The sequence below is a fragment of the Passer domesticus genome, chromosome 12 (assembly GCF_036417665.1).
Source record: "Passer domesticus isolate bPasDom1 chromosome 12, bPasDom1.hap1, whole genome shotgun sequence".
NCBI lineage: Eukaryota > Metazoa > Chordata > Aves > Passeriformes > Passeridae > Passer > Passer domesticus.
In genome coordinates, this window is record NC_087485.1 from 4,370,378 (window position 1) to 4,390,816 (window position 20,439).

A 20,439-nucleotide genomic window follows, 5' to 3' on the forward strand; every position below is an offset into this window, starting at 1 on the left:
GAATTCTCAATCCTTTTGCTGGACCATTTGTCTTCACCTCTGCTGAGCTTCTCACAATAGCTCTCCAGCACTGTCACCTGCAGCTCACTCACTGACACACACCAGGTATGTTACCCCAGCTGCCCAAAGCAAGGACAAGTAACTGAGGGAAACAGATAAAATGTTAGGTGCTTTTCTGATACCAAACAACACTTTTTCAGCATGAAGAAAATTTAAACTACCATAATTTCAAGTTACTAGGACCTCTTTTTTAAAAAAAGAAGAAACAAATGGTTAAGGTTTGAGGTCTCCAATAGAAACAGAAACAGATCACATTTACGAGATTAGGATTTAGTACTTTTAGGTAATATTGGGAATTTGATAACATTTATGATTTAATAGGACTGCAGTGCAGAAGCACTAAATCTGCTTTGAGCTTTGGACAAATCACTTAATCACTCTGATTCATGGCATCCAGCACTAATGAGAAGAGTCTCTTACACTAAACTTATCACACATGCAAGCTTTGTTTTGCCAGTCAGGACTGTGCCAGGAAAGTGCAAATACCCAAAGATTATAGGCAATGGTAACGGGTGTAGCAATAAGGATGATCTTGATAATTATGTGCCTTCAAAAGAGAGGAGAAACTTGCTCTGACTTGCAAATGGAATAAACCTGTCATAGCTCTGATAGGAGTCACCCAGGCTGGCAAGAACTAGGGATTTTTTTTTTTTTCAGGTCTCTTTAATAAACTGGTACCGTGGGGGAGTGGTGGAAGATTCTGTGAGAAGCTCTGCTGAGAACACACTCCCGTGGTCCTCTGAATTTTCAGATTTCCCAATCTGTTCTGCTTTCAACCACACACCATTCTAGGTCCAAGCAACACTTTCCTGTCTAGCAGTCTGCTACATTCACAGGTGCCTCACAATGTCAGAGCAAAGGCTTTGCAAATAAAAGCCTAAGGAGAGCTCTAAATATTTGTTGGATTGGGGCCTTACTTTGAGATCTTAGTGCTGCTCATAATCCAGGGTGTGCCCTGAGAGTGACACTGACATAGTATGTTGGAAACACGGTGTTGATTCAGCCCAAGAAATTTTGGGGAATATTCCTTCCTTTCCAATTTCTCTGAAACCAACAAAGGGATAGAGATGCCTGTGGTGTTATGATGGTTGCTTCCTCTAGTAAATAGCATCATTCTAGTGTTCTCCAACTCAGTAACTCTTTTCCCAATTGTTAAATGCAGTCATAGAGAAAGAGAGGACATCTCTCCATTTAACCACAAATTCAAAGCACATCCAGAGAACTGAATGTACCAGGGAAATCCTGTAGGAAGATGTTCTCTCACACCGCCAATGAGATTGAAAAAGTGGAAACAGAGAAGCCTTCTCATTCAAATTCACTTCTACAGACATGAAAAAAATTGTAATAATATCATACCTTTCTTTTCAAACTCAAGGATAAAGTAGGCAACAGCTATGCTACCCCTAAGTTATTCCCAACATCTATTTAGGCAAGAAAAAGTTAATCTTTATAAAAATGTGTTTGTACAAAGAAAAGCAAATCCAAGGAGCATCTGTCATCTCAGACCATGGTCTGAGGGTGGTACCATTTTAATTACATCAGCTCCAAGGATCGGATTAAGGAAAAGAAAAAGGGAGTCCAGAAAGCTGGAGCAGTCAATAGCAGGTAAATTGTTAGATTTTAGGTTATGCCAACCACCATTCTAATATCTCAAGGATACAAAATGCTATTCAGCATAAGGAAAAAAGTTGTAAAGGAAAATATGTAAACACTGAACTGAGTTTTGGTGCACTTGATCCTGATGCTACATCTCCAAATGGAGCATGTCTGTGTTTAAAGCCACTTTTCCAGCACAGGAGATTGCTACAAGAGTGAGTCCAGCACACCTCTCTGAGCAGGGACTGGTTAACCTTCAGCACTGCTCACACCTGAAGGGTTTGTCTCTGAATGTTCTTCCTCAGCCCTTTGCTCTCTCATTTCTTAACATGGGGGTTACACAACCATTCAACTGCAAACCAGGTTTGTTTTCATTTTAGCTTTCACAACCTTCCTGTTGTCTTTAAATAAGTACAAGGTAGTGAGGGGGTTTCTTTGTTATCTTTCATTGAAATATTCATATTAAGATGGAAAATTCCAGGGAGCAGTTAAGAACAGAGAAGGCAGGATTACCATACATCAAAGGCAAGCAGCATTTGCTAACTCCTTCGTTTTACATGTATGTGATTCACAAACTGCTTCATGAAAATGGAAAAGTGATCGAGGAATCGAGGAACCACTCAGGTCCGGGGAGAAAAAAATAAACTAATAGCAACAACCTAATTTCCATGAAAATGGGCTGGTCTCCAAAGCATCTGCCAGGACCAGACACTGTGGTGCTTGCAGCTTTCCTTTGTTTGCTCTTCAAAGCAGGTAGAGCCAGGAACATTCCCGTGCCTCATGCCAAGCTGTAAGATGTGGTACACGACTTTCAGATGAGGGAATTTCACATTTCTCCCTGAATATTTCACACTACTACAGCAAGGAGAAAAGCACAGACGCAGCTGAAACGAGGAGGAGATTAATTGAAAGGCTAAAAATGGATTCTTCAGCATTACTCTGTAGTATGGGGAACCGAGAAGGCAATTAAAACCAACATGAAAGGGGATTTAATTGCAAATCAGCGAAACCTGCTGAAGCACAGATAGCAAGAGGCAAAGAATCACCTCACTGAAGCCCTTGGCAGAGGAGAGCGCTGCCCTCAGCTCCAGGGGCAGCTGATGGCGACAGATCGGCCCTTCCCAAGCTCTGAGGGCGCAGTCCCCGGGGAGCGGCTCCTCTGCCCGGCCTGCCGTGATTCACCCTTCCACACAGCCACGGCAGGGTGTAAAAAGGGCAGAAGTGCGGGACAAACCCAGCCAGCCCCTCCGCGGGGAGCAGCAGCACAGCCCAGCCTCGCCTCCCCGTGCTGCCGGGTCACCAGCGCTGAGGGAGAAGCCGGGGCCAGGTGGAAGGAGGGCCCGATGGGCCTTGCTCAGCCACTGCCCGGCCGCCTCGCTCTGCGCCATTGTTTCTGTGCCTGGGCTTTTAAACCGGAGCTCTACGGACTCCTAACACCTTCCCCAAGGAGGGGCAGGGGGAGCCGGGAGAAGGGGGAGAGGGAGGCCCGGCAGCTGATGAGGCCACAGCGGGAGGACAGGCGAGACTGGTTTGGAGGGGGTGGGCAGCGCATGGGAATGGAACGAGGCAGGGTGGGAACACCCTCAGCCCGTCTCTTTGGTCAGGCAGCTTTTAGCATTTCAAAGCGTCTCTTTCCTTTGTGACTCCAACCGCTGACTAAAAGAGGCAAGCAGGTATTTACGGGATCAGCCAAGCCCCTCCTGTCTAGGTGGCCCGAAAGGCAGCGTTGCTGTGTCCTGCAGACAAATCGGGGTGTCTCGTTCCAAGGCTTTCCTGGAGCCGGGATTATGGAAAGGGAGAGCAGCGCCGGCTGTGGAAAATGGGGCATGGGAATTGTCAGGGCCCTGCTGCTGGTAAGGTGAACCCTGGACGGGAGCGTCCCTGGGTGCTCTGCTGGGTGGCAGAGTCCGGGCAGGCACGGTGACAAACAAGGGGACAGGCATCCAGCCCCCTTCTGAGCAAAGCGCCCCAAGCCAAACAGCAGCCCAGGATCCACCTGATGTGCTGCTTGCTCCAGAGGCACAGGGTGGGGTACGAGGAGGGGAATCTGCTTTCCTCTTCAACACTGAAAAATTAAAAGCTTCTGGCCGGGCTCTTGGTGTATTTTGAAACGCAAAACGGACTAATTTCAAAGCACTCTTTCCAAAGGTCTTTCCTGAACGTACATCACATGCAATGGAAAAACACTGCATGCCTGGCATTTAGTATTTTTCACCTGTGACCCAGGATTGATGTCTGTGTAACTCCCTGATTTAATCCAACGACATGTCTCAGCAAGAAAAAAAAAACCTTTCGGAGTTTGAAAAGGAGTTGGAAAAAAATAAAGTCACGCTCAACACTTCCCCTTCCCTGGAGAGATAGGAGTGCTGCTTGCCCTTTCCTGACGATAAGCATATCCTGGTGGTTAAAAATACATTTTGCTCTTACCGTAAATTCTCCATTAGCCAACTCCTTCAGCCCAGCCCACGGTGTTGGGGTTCATGATTCCTTAGAGGCCACACGTGACAGAGCTTGGCATGTGCGCGCCCAAACGCGCTCAGGAAAGAGCAAAAGTAACAGCTCTGATCCTGCTGCCATTGGCTTCACCTGGAGCAGAGAAATCTGTGGAGCGGCAAAAACATTCAGCTCAAATGACTTGTACCAAGACCCCATGGACTCCACATGCACTTTTTGACTTTACAGCTGCTTCCAGACAAAAAGTTACAGGTTGTATTGAATTCTGCACAGCAATTAATTCTGTTAATTTTACTGTTTCTAGTGGTCTTTGTGCAAGGGGACAACTGAATAAAATGGAACTCGGTGAACAGCAGGGTCTGGCTGCTTGATTTGAGATTCTGAAGGCCAGAAGCCTGTTTTTCACCTGGAAAACTCAGCCTGTTACAAGGTGGCTCCAAAACTTGGGCTACGCAAAGGACACAGATGCCACCTCTCACCAAGGAGGACCAGCCCTGGGAAGAGCCTGGCTCAGCAAAGCTGGGGCTGCTCACACACCCAGATGCCTCTACAGCAGCTCCAACCTGCAGGGATCCTTTGCCAGCTGCATGCCTCTCCTAGCATATTCCTGCCAGGAGAAAGCTGATGGGACACTCCTCTCTCAGGGTGAGGTAGAAGCTGGTGAACAGCTGTGACTCCCTGTGAAACAGAAATCACCAGAGTCACAAGTCCGGTTGCGTAAACGTAATGCTTTGCCTTCTTGGCAAGTATCTGGCAGTTAAAGAGGCACTGAGAGGCCTTGCTCCCAGGCATCAAGAGCTTCAGCTGAAAATCCTGTTTGAAGAACCAGTTCTGGATTTCTCCTGTGAGACTTAAGGAAAAAAATTTGAGGGGTTAAAAAGAGGCAGAAACGGGAACTTCAAAAGTTGTATCACTGTGCATACGAGGTAAAGGAAACCAGGCTGCAGCCCTCTTCCTTTTCTGTTACGATTCCAGGCTGTGGAATAAAGATAAATCCAAGTTCACCCTCCTGTCTTTGTTTCCAAGACTCAGTAAGAGAGGGGAGATATGGCAGAGCCCATCTACACAGCCATAACCATAGGAACACCAGCAACAAGGGTAAATCAACACGAGATTCCCTATCATCAGTCTGTGTTTACACTGGAGGCCTCAGGCTCCCTGCAACAACCTGGCTGGCAGTCCTGGACCTTGGTATGGCTGTGGAACTAAGTAAGGAAAGGGATTTATGGAACAAATATTAATTTTTCTGTCCTAGTTCCCACCACCTCTTTTAGAACATGTATTTACAGCACCTGGTTTCTGCATTCTGCTTTGAAGCCGTGCTACTGCCTTTCCCCTTCACTCCCCTTGCCCCAGCTGCCCCAAACCTCAGCTTTTCCTTGACTCCTACCTCACATTTGGCCTTGCCTCAGTCCTTTTGTTTAGGAAAAGGCAGAAAGAGCTCTGGGTATTTTCCTGAAGATCAAGCCCAGGGGAGGCAGCCCCAGCAGAGGCAAGGGCCGGTGCCCCAGTGCAGGCAGCAGCACAGCACAGAGGTGGAATATTGCTCAACTGGAGCTGCAGCTGCTTGGCATCTTAAAAATGTGCAGGTCTCTGAACTTGCAGGGGTTGCGTCTGCACGCTGTGACACAGCCAAGGGTCGGAATATCAGCAGCCCTGGAAGGAGCTGTTTGTACCTGCCCTTGGGAGCAGTTATGCTTCACATATTTTTCTCCTCCTCTTTGAAAGGTCACATGGAAGAGCAGTATTTGTGAAGGGGACGAGTGAAGGTGACTGCTGGGGAGAAAGGCCACCTTGAAACAACCATGAGAGCTTTTCCAGGTGAGCAGAAGCTCCTTCCCACTCCCATTTTCCTGGAGTGGCCATTGACAACATCCACGGCCCAGCAACAAGAAGCATTTACTGCCTGGGCAGAGCCAGGGAGGGGCTGATCCCGCCTCCCCTCATTTCCTCATTGCCTTTCCTCCTCCATTTATTTCCTTTGGGTTTTCCCCTTTGATTAAACTTCTGGCATGTTGGAATGTTTAATAATAAAACAGATAACTCATGGGAGATGATATTTATAAAATCTACTTCTTTTTTTTTTTTCACATTTTGTAAGACCTTGAGAGAAAACTACGTTCTTCCTTTTAAAATTAACAAAAAAAAGCAGAAGGTGCAGTTAACAAGTTTTCAAACAATCAATGTTTTATTTGGTTAATTTATTAAACACCTTTAAGACAATTAATTTTGGTCTGTACCCTTCTATAAAATGATTCAAGTTCTGAACAAACCTCCAATACATAAAGCAAAGTTACTTTTACCATACGCAAATTTCAGATCAAAATACAACACTCTGTTTTCTTACATTTATAAAACCCGGTCAAATACAAACGACATTAAAAAAGATAAAACACTTTCACTGATCCTTGGTACAATATTACAGCACAATTTGCACAGTGGCAACTAAGTCCTCAAAGCACAAGTCAAATACTTTAAAAAGGGAGCCTCCCTTTAGTCACCCAATGTTCTACTGAACACGTAAACAAAGCGAGTGCTACTGAATCCAGGAAAATTCCCGTGTCCCTTTCCATACCATGTGTGAGCCACAAAGCAATTCTGCAAGGGAAGCTACTGGTGAGTAACCAAAGAGCTTTCCTACTTTGCTGTTACCAGTTTTTGTGCAACTACTCCATGAAAATAAACAAATGGAGGTGGACCAGACTCTGCACTGGGCAATTTATGGCAACTAAAGTGAACCAAGAAATGAGTGTTTTTGTAAAAACAGACCATACAACTATTAAAAAAAATCAAATCAAATTATCATGGGTACAACTGGAGTAACTGCCTTTTGCTTCACCTTCAAGACATCTCATGAAGACACAGAGTGTTTTCAATTTTTGAGTTTGTTCAATTGCAAAACCCAGTGTTTCAGCAATGGGTCAAAGTGCCATTAGAATTGCACATTTTAATTACAGAATGCATGGTTGCATCAAACGCTCATTTGGTGCTACACCTGAAAGCCTGCACTTACACTAACCTGTGAACATGTGGGATCTCCTATGAAACAGAAACAAGAACAAAAATTAAAACTACAAACATAAAATGAAAATACTCAAGTCTCAGTTGATAGACATTCCTGGGAAGGTCCTACTTAGCAAACCTTGCAGCAACACCTCGAGAAGAGAAAGTAAAACCAGAAAAATTGATGGGTCTGATGTGTCCCCTCGGGCTATGCTTTGCACAGGCAGTCAGGGCAGTTGTACCACAGTGCAACTAAAGGGTTTTTGCCTGAAGTTCTGCAAGCCCTTCATTTCCCCCACCCCCAAACCACTGATTTTACTCACAGTTCAATTGTAACTTCAGTTATTCAGTCCCATCTAATGTGAAAATGTGTACATAATTAAATGGAGAAATACACGAATGGATCTAACTTTCCTCTCTCCTCCCTCCCCAAACTCACCTCAAACCCATGAGGACACCACACACTCCAAAACTTTTCCTACCTGTTAAAGTTCACATAATCCTGACAGAACAGAGAACTGCAAACTGCACAAATAATACATAGTTAAATAATGCTCAAGTGTAAACAATACAGGATGGACATGGTTTAATAAGACCCTACAGAGGTACAGCAAAAACTTAATTTCCTAATTTAGTGTTTTAAGTGCAACTGAAACGCTGCTGTACCGCCCTTCTGCAAACACATCTCTCCAGAATTAAGCTGCACTACTAGGCACATTCCCTTAAAGCTACATACCCATGCTATAACTCATTATACTGACTTAATGCAAATATTTGTGGGGAAAAATAATTTACAGGGTTAATTAAAATCTTTTTAGTATTCAAAAGGAATGATAGTAAAGGGATCAACCATGGAAAATGTAGTAATACATGTTTTTTAAAAGATTTCCAATAATTCTAACACAAAACAGCAAGTATATTTTGAAAAATGCATAGAAACCCTGTCAATACAAAAATCCCCACTGAAATTACACAACTAAGCAATTTTAATCTAAATATTTTATGTGCTTTTCCTATAAAGGCCACTTTGACGTACAAATACAAAAAAATTTACATTTTCCCCCAAAATAAATTATTTGCTCCTCAATTAAAAATACTGAATATGGAAGCATAACAACCCTCTCTCACGCCAGCTGCTTACCTGCAGTGGCTATTTCTGAAGAAGAAAATCTCCTAATATTTTCAGTTACCAAAAGAAATAAGAAATGGCTTCAGCCTGTGGTCTGCTTAGCACTAGGAAAAACCTGGGGGAAGGAACAGAACAGGCTGAGCCCCTTACACTGCGTGTGCTGGGGAGGGAATGGATGCACACAGAAAGAGCTTTCCTGCTTGTCTCCCAGGCTATGCACCAAAATCCCTGTCTGGAATCAGAGAAAGAAATCGAGGTCAATCTGAATTAAAGAGAGACAAAATAGTAAAGGGAGTTAGGAGGCAGAAACTGTATGAGGTCCAGGGGGGGGTTCAGTGAATGAAGAATTCAGGATCACGTGGGAGAGGAGAGCTCCTCACAGGAGGCAGAACCAGGAAAAACTGTACCCGTTTTTAACAGGGGGAAGAAGAGGAACACAAGGAACAAATTTCATTGGAAAAATGAAGCAGTGGGAGAACAGAGAACCTTTACCAGCAGTCCTGACCACAACAGCATTTATCACTGAATTGCCACAGAAGCAAAAAAATCCAACTCACACAGAAGCAGCAGAAATGAAAACATACTTGGACTGATTGGAGACATCACAGGGATTCTTTACTGTAAGCACCAGATCCACAACTGACTGACACAGGGAAAGCAAGACAACACCAACCCAGGGGGCACAGCAAGCCCCAAACACCTGACATGCTCGAGGGCAGGGAGGTGCAAACCTGGTGAAGTGGCCGGTGGGGTTACAGGACAAGCTCCAGCTGACAACACCATGGGACAACAGGAGGGACACACATGGAGATCACATCATTCCAAGCCAAAACACCCAATAACCTGACTCAGCTAAACTGCTGGGCCAGGCAAGGGGGCAGGAGCAAAAGCAGTGAACTGGAGTTGATCTGGCTACGAGATTCTTGGGCAGCCATTGAGTACAAGCTCTCCTAACCTTGGACCAAGGACTGGGTTTGGAAGGACACAGGAGCTGCACTTCTGTATCACAAGGAATTCAGCTCTCTGGTGTGCTGTATTGCATAGTTTGATTGAGGTCAAAGAGCATTTATGTCTTATTTTTCCCTGTTTTAAACAGAACATACTCCAATCAGAGCATTCCAAACCCTGCCCCCAAGTGATTAATCAATTCATTTCTAACGATTTTGGGGTGGAAACATAAAAGCTAAAACTCCATTCCCACACAAAGCACAGAAGGACCCACAGAACATGTACATACATAAAAAGCCTGTAACAGTAACCACATCTGTTATACAGGAGTCAACATGACAGCTGGATGATGGGGATAACTCTTGCTGTCCAGCTGCATGCCACAGATGGTAAAGAACAGGTGAGTGTTTTTACCTCACCACACCAATGTGCCTTTTGTAGAAAAGGTAGCAATATATTCTGACAATATCCTGGTAATTATCAAGATCTTAGATTTGACAGAACATTGAACCTTTAGGAGAGGGGCAGCAATGTGACATCACATTCCAACACCCTCCTATTACTTGGTTCATGGAATACAGATATCACAATTGGATTATTCAATAGTTGTTTCATTCTCTTAAGATACAAGAGACTATTTGTACTGTACAAAGTTAGGCTAAGTACACTAGTTATCATTCTTATAATACAGTCATGTTCTTTAACCCAATCTCATAAGATTCATGGGACTCAATAAATATGGTTTACTGAGGGAAAACTCTGAAGATACAACATCTAATGTGATGAAATTTTAGTTTTTCCTTCTGAAGGTAAAATAAAACAATTCCAGCTTATCAGGGTCCCACTCTGGGTTACGAAGCAGTGGGCATACAAACTGGGATGCAGTTTCACGTCTCTGATTTATCAAAAAAAGAAAAAAGTGCAGTAGAAAAACTGGTGGCCAGAACCTCCGCAGCTCTTTAGACAAGTAACTGTGGTTCCACACTGCAGACATAGTTCCAGAACCCACAGTTCCATAGCTCCAGAAGTTTCAGATTTAAATACAACAAATGCAAAATAGTGGATCTCCTTGAACAGCCCATAAATCTTTATACTGACCCTTACGTAAGGGACAGTGTGGACTCATCCTTACCTGTGCAGCAGAGAGCAGCTGCAAGGCAAGGAATGATGCTGCTCCTCAGCCTTCCCTAGACTGAGGATCAGGAATTTGCTAGCCCAGTAGAGCTTCTCCACGGCCCCTCTCATTTATCAGCTGGTTTTCAGCTGTGCAGGTAACACAGACACTCCTGTGAGGCCACCAACCGGTGGCTCCTCTGCAGTGACAGCCTGGATGAGCTCGGATGGTCCAGAGGGCAGCACCCAATGTGTGAAGGAGAAGGACAAGGCAGTCTCTGGACTCTTTTCAAAAGCTAAAGGGCTCTTAGAGTAACACAGCTGAGAAATGCTACAGCACTGGGACTGCAGAGCCCACAAGAAGGCAATAAATAACCTGCTGTGTGGAGATGGGACAAATTCAAACATCAACCCTTGATCCTTCCTGCTGCTTCAGACAGGGCAGGAGTAGGACTTTATGTGCTTCAGAGAAAGAAAAACCTTCCTGTAACAGTTACCAAAGGCTTAAACCAACCTGATAATACGGATCAGACAAAAATAAAGACAGCATAAAAAGGACAACAAAGTTCCTATGCAGGACTAAAATTCAGCTCTCTCCTCCATGGCTTGTGTCTACAAGAGCCTCTCCCTGGAGTGCCAAAGCCAATGTCACTGCAATGGCAGCACTTGGAGCTCCCTCCTCCTTCCTCCTGAGCACCTGTGGCACCCAAACCCTGGAGGCTGAGCAGGAGGGGTCAGAGACAAACCCCACACCGGGCCCAACATCCCAGTGATCTGCCAGCCACATGGGTCAGCGTCTCCCAGACACACAGCCACGTCCTGGGACCAAGCCTGGGAAGATTAATATTTATGGAATTGCCAGCATGATGTTAATGGAAGGCTCTGGAATTAGCAGCTAATTGGTACAGTCTGCAGAGTTATGAATAGCTCCTTGTTTCACCCCTACTATTTGTGCATGGCCACTAAAATGTTTGCTACATTGAATTCAAAGTTAGTATGAGCTGCTCCTCAAAATTTTAGAGGAAGATGTTTTCTATGAAGCATTTCTTGGTTTTGCCTTTACAAAGAAAGGAAGAAGGTAGCATTTTCCATTATATTTTGTATTCTTAAGGCCTTTGACAGTTTGGAAGCCATCTTTATGAAAAGGGATGCTTTTCAAAATAGAGATTGAATACTCAAAGAAAAACTCCACAGAACAAACACAAGCTGATTACCAGCTTATATTGGTACTTTAGAAGTCAAGCACAGTGTAAGGAATTCAAAACTATGTCAAAATAGCACCTTTAGAAGCAGAAGAAAAGACACTTCTTAAAAAACTTTTTCAATCTAAGCAAAACCCCACATACCTGAAGATCACAAAGAAATGGTAAATGACATAAGTTCAGGTATGGAATGTAGGTATTGATTTGAACAGCTTTGCCTCTGCAGGTGATTAAATGGGGAACTCCACAGAAAAATATCTAATTAGTCATTACAGAAAAATCAGTGATTCTCTCTATTGAGATAATGTATCAAGTTCACAGGCAAAACAGTGAGAGCAGAGTACAGGCAGAGAGAAAACTATCTGATCTGTCCTTAAAAGAGCAGAGACTTCTATTTTTTAAACAGATCTCTTCCTAATTAAATATCATCAAGACAGCCTTTCAATTGCTACTCTCATTTCCAAGTAAAATAGTTACTATCAAGTAATAGAGATTTTTATTTACTTTTTACAGCAGCTGCAGGTCAACCTTGGTCTTTTTGTACAGAAACATTAATTTAAAATGAAATTAAACTGTCCTTGGGCAATAGTACCATTCTGTCCTGCTTCTTGTCTGCTTTTAGATTTTTTTTAATTGAAGGACAAAATGTGATTTAAAACAAAACAAAATAAAAAATATTTGACAAAGTGCAAAGAAACTAAAAATGAGGTAGCTGGGAATAGGGGCTTTTCCCCCCAGGACAAGGCTTCCAGCCACAGTGACACACACGAGGGACTGGGCTACACCTGCTCTACCTGCAGCTTTGCTTACAGGTGTTCAGGTGATCTCTGACCTGCTGGCATCAGTTTTACCAGCTCCATGAAAAGTCATTTCATTGTGTACTAAGCACTGTCCCCACACACACGGATGTGCAGAGATGTGCAAAAGCCAGAGGGAGAAGTTGGTGTGGCCACCCTCTGACCCACAGGAGCTGTGCTCCCAGGCCCATGGGCACAGGCTCTGTGTTCAGAGGGAGAGTGAAAGCAAAATCCTGTAATAACAGCAAAAGAGAAAACGCCTGAGGCCAGAGGAAACATCGTGCATGGAACACCCAGGACCTGCCCCTGATGGGCTTTGGGGGTCCAAACAGTGAGGACAGTCAGTGATGGGAATTCCATGAGTTCTGTACCAAACCCAGCCTCCTGCCCCATCTGACACTCACAGCAAGGCTTGTGCAGTGTAAGAGAATCTTGTACTGAACCTTCTCCCCCTCAGCCCTGTAAAGGAGCTTCCAGGAGCCCCCCAGAACACAGCTTGCTGTTTACATCATGTAACCAAGGCAGGACCATGCATTGCAAAATGCAGTACTCAGACCCTTAAATACAAACATGTTTCAATTGCAAGAGGCAAACCACTCAGGTTTTGGAAGTCAAGATTAAAAAAAAAAAAAAAAAAGGTTAAAATTGACTTAGCAGGTGTTTCCCCAAGCAAACAAAAGGTAGAACAGACTTCATGTTCTCTAAGCAACCCAAAGGAGTCAGGAGTCCTTTGGACTAGTTTAAGACCAGCTCTGAAAGGGTTTGAAAGTATTTCTTAAGAGGGCAATCCCCGGCTTCCCCTCAGAAAGAAACTATAGCAAGAGCTTTACAGAATGTCAGCTGTGTTTAACTTGATCACCTCAGCAGATACCCCTGTGCACTGCTTCATTCACTCTAATAAATAAGCAGGCTTTGCTTTTTAAGGCATAAAACCAGAAAAAGAAGTGACAGGGATGATAACGCTTTCCTGATATCATGTGTAAATTCATAAAGCAGATTAATTAAACCCAAAGCTTTTGCATGTGAGGTTGTTCAGAACAGATCCTCTAGCCCAGCCAAGGATCAGGTTTTTGTAGCACGCTACCTATTGCAGATGGAAATTTAAACTTTCCAAAATGGCTTTTGCTTTCATCAGGTACAAATTTGTTCCACAGGGTTTTTTTTTTTTCTGTTCTGAAATTGGCAGCCCAATAACAGAATGCACAGCAATGACACTTGTGAAACAAGTGCACAGCCAGTGGCAGGAGGTCGGTCAGGCTCTGACAGGTTTAGAACGACAGATGAAAGAAACTTGCCCTCGACAAAAACTGAGGTTGTCTCAGCATTAACTCAAAAGAAATGGAGGAAAGTCAAACAAATTTTAAAGAAATTAAGTAAGTGCCTAAGGTGGTAATTAAAAAGACCCCAGTATTAAAAAAAAAAATTAATACATGTTTTATCAATAAAATAACACTAATTACACACAGGGGATTCTTCTTTCTATTATTGTAATCAGACCTGTCAGCTTTTACCAGGGCTCAGAACTGCCTCATTTCATTATGCAAATTCAAGGGCACAGGTAGGCAGTGGCATTGAGCAGCTTCATGGACTGAAGTGCTCTGGCAGGTGTTCTCTGCTCACAGAAACCCTGCAAAACTGCTGGCCATAAGATTTAGCCTTTTTCCATTGAAAAGCTCCAATCTTCCAGCTCACTTTTCAAGACATTTCAATAGATTATTTCAAATCACCTCCAAATATTACTCTATACAAGTCCTTTATATATTGCAAATAGTTTTATAACTAAAAAGCAGCTGCCAAGAATAAGTAATTTTAAAAAATATTATTCATATTTTGTATCACTGATAATTTTTCAATATAATCGTCTATTGGTAGTGGCTCACAGTTTAATTCTTTTGTTACCCTTGATCCTTTTGACCAGGTGTTAATCTAGCTGAAAGGCTTTAGTCTATGTTTTTTAGGTAATTTATTCATCAAAATTTTGAGAGAATTGATTGCGGGAGCACAGCAGCAGTGTCACACTGGGCATGGCTGGTCAGAGGTGTCACCTTAAATCCTGGCTACAATCCTTTCTACAGCAAGAAATTTCCCAGGGGAAAAAGAAAAAAGAAAAAGAAAAAAACCCACACCAAAACCCACAGGGATGAAGGAGAGCAGGTACCAAACTTATTCATACACTTCAGAGCACACAGAGGTGACCCCCACAGAAAATGAGCAGTTTCCCCCAAACCCCACTGCCTTGAGCTTTTACTGGCTCACCTTCCCAAGCCCTGTGCTTTTCTCTCACAGACCATGTGCCCTGGAAACACAGCTCCAAGAAAAAACAAGGAAGAGCATCAGAAAATGGCAAATGTCAAAAGGCTGCAGCAGTGACGACTGAAACACGGGCCCGTACTCAGCCCTGAACGGGAAAAGGAAATACTCCTTTGGGAAGATGGAAATAGCAGCTTCTACAAACACGGATGCAATTAACACCCCTCCCACCCACCTGAAGTAGCCATTTAAGTACTCCAAAGAGCTAAAGAGCACACAACCCCCAAATCCTCAGTGCTAAATTAGAGGCAGAAAGGATCCATTTAACACTAAATTAAATATAATTCCTTGGAAAGCATTGCTGTGAGTGGCACCAAACCACACCTTAGTTACAATGCTCAGTCTGCCTGCGTCCCTGGGCACAGCCACATTTCCCGAGGCACAGTTTCATTCTGCAGGTCGATAAATGCAAACAAATTGCACTTAATCTAAACAGTTATAATTTTAAATACTAAAGCCTGTTGTCAGCTGCCTTTTATTATGTACTTGCATGGCACCAGTGCTCTAGTAAAGAGCAAAGTGTCCATATGCATCACATGGAGTGATACTCAAGGCAGCTGTGAAGAGTAACACAAACCTGCAGAACAGTATTTAAAAAAAAAATCAGATTTACATTGCTTTCAATAGCATTCATTTGAAAAAAAGAACCACTGCTCTTTTTTGGAACACAGTGAATTTTAAGCACATCTGTATTTTTGTAGAACAGTTGAATTATTGTTATACACAGAAGAACCCAAAAGTTTGGCACTTGTAACAACTTGGATTTGTTATTGCATCCTCCACTCTGCATGGCACATGCATGGTAGCAGAGCCCCTGCACAGCACTTATGGAACAAACAGAGAAACTGCAGTTAAAACAGGGGAAATCCTCCCCAGACCCCTCAGTCCTGTACTTGTGCATTTACTGAGTCATGCAGGCACCAGAAATATTGCAAAGCAACCAAGCTGCCTGGTGTGCTCTGGAGGGGGAGTTCATAAGCCAGGCGGTTCAGTAGCTCTGATAAAAACCTTATTTTCATCAAGATCTCTGCTCCTGAAGGCAGGCTGTGTGCCAGGCACGTGCTGTGCAAACACCAGGGACACAGCCTGCCCACAGCTATCAGTTTGCTGATTTTCAGCTTCTGGTTTCAGATTCACCTCTGTCCTTTTGTGTAATTTTGTATTAATTTGCCTTCAATTTAAACCCTCAAAGCTACAGAAATTCACTTGATCAGAAGCAGCTGGGCTGACACAGCACTTTCACAATAACTAAAATGTAAGGATTAGCTGACAAAATATTTAAGGACAACTAGACCTTGCTGTGGTACAACAAAACAGAAGACTCTTCAGGATGCCTCTTCTTCAAGTTATAAAACCAGCAAGCGAGAGGATCTGAAATCCAACCCTGACTCTTTAGGAATATGAGCATCTGTCAAGGCCAGGTAAGGAACAGAGCCAGGCCAGGCATGTGCTTCCCTCAGAAACTCAAGGGATTTATTTTATGAGAGCAACAGCACTTTACACCTCTGCTTCTGTAATCTCTCTCTGCTGTGCAGAGCAGCAACATGGCTACAAGTGTAAAACAAGCACAGAGGCCACTGCTGTGTGCTTACAGTAGCATATATTTTTTCCCCACTTTTCCCCTAAAATTGACAACTCCAAAGTTTTTCCAAAATTATCTGTGGCACATGAAAAAAAGGAAGAAACTTTTCTTGGGGGCATTGTGGGGAGAGATGGAGTGAGGGGAGAAAAAAGCCACCACTCATTCCATCTTCCACAATTCTTACCCTGTATTTGGTGATTTTCTGATTTCAGTAGCTGGGGTTGGTCCAATTCCTCACCAGGGAAAGGAAAACAGATGCAGAGGCCCAGCCCAAGTGCCTCAAGCTCAATTTGGCCCAGCCAGCCCTCATCCTGCATGGACAGCTGGCCAGGACACACATTCAAACAGTCACCTGTGGAGGACCTGGCTGAATGTCAGTGCCAACTCATGAGCTGGGAGGAATTAAGGCCACTGTGCTAAGCAAGGACAACTTAAACAAGTTCCTAAACTGCCAAACCACCTAAAACCCCCAGACTGCAACTCAGAAAAACTCCTGAGTTGTTTCCCATGGGGCTCAGCCATGATGTGCAGGGGTACACAGTGCCAGGAGAGCAGGGACAGCTGAGTGGTGGCATTTACCAGTGAAGCCAGTTCAATCTCCAGCTGTTTGCACATTCAACACTCAGCAAACTGGTGACCTCCCTGCTCTCAGCACCTCTGGTACCATCACAGCCTCCCTCCCTTTCTGAAGTCAACCACCCCTTGGAAAAGAGAAAGAGAAGTCAGAGGTGAGCTCTGCCTCTTCACTCCTACACCACCACTGGTACAATCCCTGCAGAAAGGGGAGCCTCGGCTTCTGAGCCTCACTCCAAATTCAGAGGGAAATGGAACCTGGTTATTGCACAATCCAAGGGATGCACTCACAGATCAGAGCTGGACAGACAGACAGACACACAGGAAGACACATCCCTTCCCTTCTGCACACAACAGAGGCTAGAACAGCTCCTGGATCAGTCCCACAGACAGTGCAGATGGGGAATGGTCCCATCCCTAGGCAAGGCCAAGGAAGCCAGTTTTGAGATCTCAGGAGTGCCTAAATCTTGAGCACGTGCCCAAAACCCCTGGAGAGCATCCCTGGAGACTTGGTCTCCAGCCACATGGAAAATAACACAAATACAATGTGCTCAGAAATTCAGTTTGTGACTGGTTCAGGTACAGAGGCTTAAACTTCTTGGTCAAATCTCACTGAGTGCATTCGCAACATGCTCCAATCAACAGCAGATTTGTTTTATTTATGTTTTCTTTTTAAAAAAAACACATTAAGAACACCTAGTGTTAATCCTACTCTAAGTGTAAACATTTGGTTCAGTAACTTGAGCTGCAAAACACTGCTAGAGTATTTACTTGGATTTATCATGTGCATTTATCACTTACGTTTTCTGGATGCTGAATGCCCTCAAGTGTACTGGGAAGCTACAGGGACTCGGGAGATAGCAGCTGGCAATATTCTGAATAACATTTTCGGAAGTTTTCCAAGCCACTTAGAAAACTGAGCTCAAAGTGAAACAGATACTTAGGAACATTCATCACTTTTGAATATGGGATCTTGGCACTTTGTCTGAGGAAAAAAAAATTGATCCATGTAAGATTTTTCAAAAAAGGGAAGTTTAACAGATAAACTAACAGCACTTGATTTATTTCACAAGCCAGCCAAGGATGGAAATAGTGGTTCACATTTCTGTAGTAAAGCATTATATATAAATTTAAAATCTAAAGACATATATATACACACACCAAGTTTACTGCAATGCATAAATATATAAACTTTTTAATATGCCAACTAATATAGGTCAGAAAATCGATGTATATAGTTCAAGTTTTGCAGCACTTCAGCATTATAAAAATAAAAATAAAAAAAGGTCAGTGGATTGGCTGCTGCCCTTTTCCCCACCCTCCCACACTCCTCTGCTGAGGAATCAGTCATTCCAACCCCACATCAGTGCTATGGAAGGACTGAGCAGAATTAAGTTTCAGAATGGCTCTTCCAGGACTATTTAGTGAAATACCAATATTTTGAACTAGTTTGGGATCATATTTCAATGTATGTAAGACGATTTCAATAAAGATGATGAAGGTTTACACTAACACAAGTGAGGGCAGAGTTTGGCTTGTCTGAGGTCCACAGAGTTGCAGAGTGGAAAGTCTTGTATGTAGTTATAATACTGGTTGTACAAAGTCTCTTTTTCTGAAGGGCAGGAGGTATTATTTCTATTTTCCATCTCTCCCATTTTATTCCTTTTAAATAAATACAGGTTATGTCCCACCCATCACAACAACAAAGAAATCAAAAATTGAGGTAAAACTGTTCTACCAGCTGATCTTGACTACAAACAAAAGTCAATTAAATATCACTACTGATGTGAACAAGGCTTAGTAAGAAATAAAGATACTAAGTTCTTCACTATAACCACACCATAAAACCCAGCTTTCAAAATCAGACAGCAGTAAACAAGACTGTACTGTAGCACAGAAATCATTAGTAAACCAACTTTTGATCCCAATTTAAAGTCACTGTACACATTTTCCTTAACTCTTAGTCCAAACCCCATGTTTTTTGCAAAATAAATATATCCTTGTCATATTTCACCTTTGTTCTAAGAGACATAAAATACACCTTTCTATAATCCTCATTCTTAAAAACCATTCTTAGCTTGCAAGCAATCTGAAGTAAAAAGGAACACAATCTACTTAGTTTGTCCTTTTGCTCTTACCAAAAGCAGCAATCATCACTAACTGTTCCAAACATGTCTTCCCTTTTCACTTCAAGGAAAACAGCCACCAAAGCCCACCCAGAAGCACACACCACCCACCTGCAGACCAGTTCATCAGGCTACTCGAATGACAGCGTAGGAAAAAACTGTTTACTTCTTGTGGTGTACTGTATCCATTTTCCGGGGTGTATCCATTTCAGATTAGTCCATTTTATATATATTAAAAATATTTGTCAGAATGAAACCATTGCAAATGAATGAAAAACCGTATGTACACACCTCCACCATTTTTTTAGGCACAGACCTTATCTTTTGAGAAAGGACTAGAAATAAAAGGTGCAACGACCAACGCCTCCTGTGGCCTCATGCTCCAACAGCAGCACACCAGGGAGGTTGGTTATCGTGTAGCTTCTGTGTATTACAGCTATCCAGTTCCAGATAGCACATGGATTCGTATCAGTTCCCCGCAGGGGAAACGCACCTGAAAGCTTTTTTTTTTTTTTTTTTTTTTGCTTTTCAATAAGCTTTGCCAAAGGAAACCGATTCCCACCAGTTTCACACACAAAATCCTCCTTCAATAACAAAGTTTAAACTCCAAATGGTTACGACTGAAGGTGTTTCCTTGATCTCCCCTTTTATTTTCCCCCTCTCTTCTCTTTAATGTGTACTTAAGTTATTTGTTCCCGAAACAAGTACTGAGACTCAAGCTTTGTAAGCATTTAAAACAAAAACAGTTACCATACCAAAGCACAGCATACAGTGTAATTTTCAGCTGTAATTTCTCAGCTTTTCCTTTAAATAGAGCTAGATTATGGTGGACTGCACAGAACTCTTCCAGTCTGGTCCCCTGGCAGCACACGGGTCACGGAGAAGGAACGCGGATGCGGAACAATCCCTGCTGCAGCTGCAGCCGGAAGAGTTTGCAGTTGGCGATCCGCAGCGCTGCGCAGCCCGTCCGGCGCAGGTCCGAGGGGAACAGCGGCTTGGTGCGCTGCCAGGTGCCCGTGCTCCTCTTAAACTCCCTAACATAGTCATAGTTTGTACCTGAATTAATGAAAAAAAGAGATGAAATGCTTAAAACTCACTGCAGCTTAACCACGTTTAACCTCTAGTAAGGCAAATATGTGAACGACAGCAGGCACAGGAACACAAATCGGTGTCTGGATGGGTGGTTGAAACTGTTGTCAAAAAGGAACTACTGTGACATTTCTGATCTACTTAAACCCACCAAATTTGGAATTTTGTTTGCTTATGTTTTGGAGAAAGCCCTGCTACACACTCATATACGTACACATGGCCACAAAAGTCTTCCAAATCTCTTTTACAGAGCGTGGCCAGATGCTGGCAACTGCGAACTGAATATGTTTGATAGCACACATCTATTTGGTTGGGATTGAGAGCTAAGAGTCACTATCACATCCATATGAACCACTAGACAATGTCCCTAGAATGCAGAATTGCCTGTTTCCCACTGCAAAGACAGGAGCTACTAAGAGGTCTTCTTACACTTAGATAAAAGCAGTAACACACTCTT

At 43.3% G+C, this 20,439-nt stretch overlaps 1 protein-coding gene across 5 annotated transcripts in view; it reads right to left on the bottom strand.

Annotated features, from left to right (window-relative positions):
• Nucleotides 1-6,271: 6,271 nt before the first annotated feature.
• The window catches only part of GAN (gigaxonin), a 39,944-nt gene continuing 25,776 nt past the window's right edge, over nt 6,272-20,439 (bottom strand). For all 5 annotated transcript variants that reach the window (XM_064387308.1, XM_064387310.1, XM_064387311.1 and 2 more), the window contains one exon: nt 6,272-19,949. In XM_064387308.1, coding sequence (XP_064243378.1) covers nt 19,768-19,949 — 182 coding nt within the window. In that variant the 3' untranslated portion in view covers nt 6,272-19,767. The remainder of the gene's footprint in view (nt 19,950-20,439) is intronic.